Genomic DNA, 6,000 nt, shown 5'->3' with positions numbered 1-6,000 from the left:
GTCCGTGTGGTGGAGGGCGGTGCGCGTGTGTGTGGCCGGCGGCGGTGGCGGGGTTGTGTTAAGACTATACTTTCAGGGGTCATTTCTGTAGTTGGTCACTAGAGGAGAGTGATCGCACCTGTACGGCGTCACAAACCACGAGGAGGATGGTGTTGCTCTCTCCTGAGCGCGAAGCGGGCGGGCGGTGCTGCTTGGGCAGGAGCCGCTCGCCATTGATGACCGTTCCCGGTCCTTTTGGTCTGGGAGGGAGAGAGCACAGGCTGAGTGGTTTGTGGCCGCCCCTCTTTTTTTATTTGCTTGGTATCAAAAATAGTTGTGGTAGAAGGAGGGAGGTGTTGTTGCCTGCCGCCGCAGTTCCCTGCGAGCAAACGCGTTCTGGGGAACACGCAGGCTCCCGGCTGCCTCCTGCGTCCTAGGACCGTACGTGGTTTCTCAGAAGCCCCTTAGTGCATTTTCGGTAGCATTGACAGTGTGGGCTGCCAGACGGGTTTAAGGTTTTAATGTGTGGTGGGGTGGGGTTTTTCAATGAAAAGAAATGCTTTGCAAGTTTGTTGGCAGTAACTGGGTGTGCAAGTTAGTCGATGGTTTTCTCGAGCCATCTGTTATGTAGGGCAAGGTGACTTGCTGGGTGCTGTGGAGTTGTTTCTGAACAGTGTTGATCAGAGAGTGACAAGGGGCTGGGGAGAAACTGTTCAGGATTTGCCTTTTGTGACATGTTGTGGGAATCTGCGTTGCTCAGGCTGTTGAAGAATAACTCAGAGATTCAGAATAGTCTGACTATTTTGTGCAAGATGTATTTTGTATATATCAAATTAACAGGTAAGGCTGTAATCAGAAAGGCACACAGTTGGCATTCACAGAATAAGGACACCCTGGAACAATTAGGCCTCAATGTTTTGAGGATGCTTCGTGTGCATTGCCAACTTGGCAAGAATACTCAAGGTCTATCAGAGCAAAAAGAAACGTTAAGGATAATTGGGCCTAAGAAATGTAGGATGTGACTCATAAAAGGAAACATCCTGCTCCAGAAGGCGCCGAAGGCTGAATGATTGCCAAAGGAGCATGAGGTAAAGGTGGCCAGGGGAGATCTCAACCTCCAGTTCAGTTCCAGGCTGGAAGAACTTGCCCCTTCCCACCTGCAAGGAGCATGCATGCTAATCTACATAGCAGGCAAGGCTAATTTAAATATAACTGGCCAATAGTAGATGAGATGGTGACTACTAACCAATTAATAGAAATTTAGGTGGGTTTCTACTAATTCTGTAACAGAATAAATACATTGTTTTTCTTTGGTGTTGTGTGCTAGCTTGCTGGAATTACCACCTAGCACCCGTCTTTGTGCAAATATGAAATAAATAATGTCTCTCCCGAGTGTGTGATTATTGGCTTGTTGCACACCAGGAAACCAATCCACTTTTTGGACAGCAAGGCTAGACCTGGAGCATGGTAAACCTTTGATCAGTCTTGATGGGGATTAGGGAGAAGCTGCTTGATGTTGCGCTCGTCTGCAGCTGGGCGAAACGGCTCAGTGTGATAGTGTCGGCTGTGGTGCGGAAGTCCTTGGTGCTTAGGCTGGATCCACAGATGTAAAGGGCCGTGTTAATTATGATGGTACTCTGTGGGGTTTTTCTAGTTGGTAGGTGAGAGTGTACCTGAATGCGTCAGGCCTCGGTAGCCCCTGGAAGCCAGGGCATCGCCTTCAGAGCTCCAGGCAAGAGACGGGCAGTGCTGCCTGGCCGTGGTCCCTGGGCCCCTTCTCCTCTGGTGGCATGGGGCAGCGGGAGCACGGACTGAGACGGTCATCTCTTCTACCGTGTCATGAAAACTGCAACGGCCCAGGCTCGGTGGGTGCCGCCCCCGTGCACGTTTTGCCCGCGGAGCCCTGGCTCTGCGGCCCTGCGCTCGCGAGGGGCGGGGCGGGCGGCCTGAGCGCGGCGACGTCCCGTGTCGCGGGCAGCGGAGGCGGAGCGGCGCGTGTGATTGGGCGTCTGGGGCAGAGCATGCAGAAGAGCGGGCGTGTCCCGCGCACGGCCCCGCGCGGCCGTTCCGTGGGGCGCGGAGCGGCACCGTGGGCGCGGGTCGCGGTTCCGCGGCGGCGGGATGTGGGCAGGAGCGCGGGGGGCTGTTGTTGTGTTGCCGTGGGTGTGCGGGGTGGGGTGTCCGTGTGGTGGAGGGCGGTGCGCGTGTGTGTGGCCGGCGGCGGTGGCGGGGTTGTGTTAAGACTATACTTTCAGGGGTCATTTCTGTAGTTGGTCACTAGAGGAGAGTGATCGCACCTGTACGGCGTCACAAACCACGAGGAGGATGGTGTTGCTCTCTCCTGAGCGCGAAGCGGGCGGGCGGTGCTGCTTGGGCAGGAGCCGCTCGCCATTGATGACCGTTCCCGGTCCTTTTGGTCCGGGAGGGAGAGAGCACAGGCTGAGTGGTTTGTGGCCCCCCCTCTTTTTTTTTACTTGGTAATAAAAACAGTTGAGTTTTGTTCTGTGTGACTGACTTCCCCACCCAAGTGTGGTCTCAGATCCATAGCTCTCTAGGTTTCTTGTTTAATACAGAGTGGAATTAACTATTTTGAAGAATACTGGTTAAAGTAACAAAGTATTTGTCTAACTCTTAATTACAGCTTCAGAAGAATTAATTTTTTTATTAATGCAGTCCTCCGGTGTTATCTCTGCTCATCCAGGTTAATACTTTGCCTCTGATATTTATACATCCTTTTAGGCGTTGGCGTTTTTTTTCCAAGATCATTTGCTCTTTTTTCCATTTCTGCTAATATCATTATGTTTCCATATTTACTGTATCTCAGAAGGAATATGGCAGTCAGTTTCAGTGTTAATGAACGAACCGTTGCCTTTTACTCGGGGTGGGATGCAACAAGCACTGGCCTCATAATCTTTTGTTTTCTTGCAGGTATTTTTGTTGATGCTGTAAATTCCATGGGCCAAACTTCTCTCTTCACTGCTGCATTGCTAGGTCTTGGTAAAATAGTGGATGTGCTGTTGGATTATGGCTCAGACGCTAATCAGTTAAGTATAAAAATAAATTTTTTTTCTTAAATTGAAATTAAGTGTTTAATCTTGTAGTGGTTTTAGTCAATCTAATACACAATACTCACTGTATGTAAATGAAGAAGTGCTTAAGATGCACATTGCTATTTTAGCCAAAGATCCTCAGAGGTAAGTAGGTGCGTAATTCTCTTTATTTCATGGGTGTGTTGTTGTTTGGGAGTACTTAAACATTCTAGGTATGCTGCTTTTTTTCCCAGAAGTGCATGCAGCTGGTTGAGTGTAGTAGGGGTAGGTTGAAACATTTCTGCTTTAACATTCTTCAGTCGCTCTTACGATGGAAGCACCCCAGTCCACGCAGCTGCATTCTCAGGAAATCAGTGGATTCTTAGCAAGTTATTGGATGAAGGAGGTGATCTGAGAGTACATGATAAAGATGGAAAAAGTCCTCAGTACTGGGCTATGTCAGCTGGAAAAGAAAGCAGTGCTCAGGTATGTGTGTGTAATACATGTTGAATATGTGCTAGGTATGTGCTCACTTCTTCATCTTAAAGTGAAGAAACTTGCAACATTCCAGGGAGAAATTCTTGGCTTTTACATGTTAGATAATTATTTAACATTCTTTTTCAACATCAGTAATGGTATTTTGAAATCCTCATGTTTCAGATTATTTAACTAAGGTTTTGCTCAGGCGCAGAGGCATGTTTGTAACTTGTTGGGACCTTTATGTGTAAGTGTGCAGTGAGGAGAATGACAGGCCCTTGTTTTTGATCCCTGATGTATGTAGGTTGTTTGCATGTATGTGCAATTTGGGAGTAAATTTGAAGTAGTTTTCAAGTGTGTATCAGTCTGTGCATGAAGTGTCAGCACATGTGTCATTTTTGCTAGCATGGTAGCAAAATGCGGTATCAAGAAGGCTTATTCATGACTGCGATATTGATTTAAAACTCATATTATAATAGTCCTCTTTCCTGTTATTATTCTCTTCTATTCCTATTCTCTTAAAAAGAAACCTGATATTACAATTTTCGGTGGGTGAATGTCTCAGAAGTTAGTCATCTAGTGTTTGAAGTAAGTTCTTATATTTTCGTGTAATTGATTTTCTTCAAGTTTTTCTGTGTATCCATTTCTTGAAATGCTGATTTAAATATTGCAAGTAACTAGTTATTTTTTAGTAGTCATGATCTAATAATTTTAAATGGTTTATCTTGCAGTTCTGAAGTAATTTTTTTGTTGTTGTTTTTTCTCTCCCCCTCCACTAGATGCTGGAATTTATACAGCGTTGTACATTCCACATGCAGGCTGCCATTCAAAATTTTCCCTCTGATCTATTCAGGAAGGTTGGTTCATCAAAAGCGCTGGTCTGCAGTCCGTCTAGGTTTGGTGGTCTTGTTCAAGGGTAAGAAAATATTCTCAAGCACTGAGGGATTGAGCTACAAGGACTTGTACTTCCATATTCTATTATCTTAAAATTAACATGTTCTTGTTTCTTTTTGACAATATCAGATTTAAAACCAACATGTGTTAGGACTGGTGATACTTTCTATTTCTGTTGTGAGAGTTCCAAATAGAAACTTGGTATTTGTAAATATCTGTATATTACGAGATACTCTTGAAATCAGGAATATGAAGTACTGGATTTTAATAGTATTAAAATGGCAATAACATGAAGGAAAAATACATACTTGTGAACAAAAAGGGATGCAGGGTGCCTGTGTGTGTGTATATTTTTTTTTAATTGGCTGTCTTGCTTTAAACAAGTACATATCATAACAGTGTACCTAAAAAGTTTTAATGAGTTGCACAATAATTTGGACTTTCAGCATCTGTGTTATACTTTTTGTGTGGAACCAGTCAAATGCAACATTGGAAATAGGTGGCTGTTGCAGAATTTCTGCATTTTTGCTCTCTCTCTTTTTTGTATTTTACTCAAAGCCTTGGCATATTAGTTACCTTATTGCTTTTGTTTCTGATACTTAGAAATGTTGACAGTCCTCTGGGTAGATTTCTAAAAGGTGGAGCTAATGCGGCCAAGAGCATTTACAGCTTTGGTTTTGGGAAGGTAAGATGCTATGGATAATAGTTTTCTAATGATATTAGTACAGTTTTTCAGAGCCGCATATTCTTCACAGTAATTACCCCACCAGTGTTATTTTTAATTTTTAGTGTGTTCTTATTTCTACTGAAATGGTAGGAAAAAACCTTGGAGAGTGCAAATAGCCAGGCCTTTAGTGATTAGTAGGCCCTATTAGAGGAAGCTGTTTTGGAACAGGCAATAGAAACTCTTCTGTTAAATGTCACCTGTGTCAGTTCTTAATGACTGTTTCTGCTTCACCTAGAAAGTTAAGCTTCTGATACAGATATCTTAACATTTCATTTTGATGCTTTGGCTGATACTCCCATTGCACTGATCGCGCTCAAGTTTTTAGTGAGTTTGTGATGCATCTTGGGAACTGTTGCATATTCCTTTTGGTTATGCCCTGGTGTTGTTACAGTTTTATCTTGCAGGCAGCGGGCATCTAGGGTACTTGGCATCTCTCCCTATTATTGGGGAAAAAGATGTGGTTCAGGCAGATGATGAACCAACATTTTCTTACCATGTTGGACCATATATGATCATGACAAAGTGAGTAGAATCAAAAGGATTGTAGCCCCTTTTAGTGTGTATCTGTTACTATTAAGCAGCAAGTTGTTGTAGTTTTACTTTGTTCTATATTCATCCACTGCTTTCTGCTTGCAACTTGTTTTGTGCAGTGCACTGATACGTATCTTCTTTAGATTCCCTTGATACCTGTAGGTTGCTCTTGTCCTTTCCAGCAATATTAACCCAATTATGGTTATTCATTGATAGCAGTGTTTCAGTACTGATTCCTTTTGTGGTGGGAAATACGTTGCTGGGGTTGCACAAATTGCGTTGTTCAGTGTTTAGTCCTTGTAATTGTTGTGTCAGACCTCAGGCCTCTGGATATGTATGTCTGCAGCCCACTTGCTCAAACCT

General features: G+C 44.2%; 1 protein-coding gene across 1 annotated transcript in view; it reads left to right on the top strand.

Annotated features, from left to right (window-relative positions):
• The window catches only part of TEX14 (testis expressed 14), a 31,958-nt gene that overhangs the window by 4,106 nt on the left and 21,852 nt on the right, over positions 1-6,000 (top strand). Inside the window, exons 2-6 of the mRNA XM_010573954.1 lie at positions 2,908-3,022; positions 3,329-3,494; positions 4,265-4,401; positions 4,983-5,064; positions 5,498-5,628. Coding sequence (XP_010572256.1) covers positions 2,908-3,022; positions 3,329-3,494; positions 4,265-4,401; positions 4,983-5,064; positions 5,498-5,628 — 631 coding nt within the window. The remainder of the gene's footprint in view (positions 1-2,907; positions 3,023-3,328; positions 3,495-4,264; positions 4,402-4,982; positions 5,065-5,497; positions 5,629-6,000) is intronic.

This window comes from Haliaeetus leucocephalus, unplaced genomic scaffold, assembly GCF_000737465.1.
Source record: "Haliaeetus leucocephalus isolate CR32 unplaced genomic scaffold, Haliaeetus_leucocephalus-4.0 Scaffold395, whole genome shotgun sequence".
NCBI lineage: Eukaryota > Metazoa > Chordata > Aves > Accipitriformes > Accipitridae > Haliaeetus > Haliaeetus leucocephalus.
The sequence above is the reverse complement of the archived record's forward strand: the minus strand, read 5'-3'. Positions and strand labels throughout refer to the sequence as shown.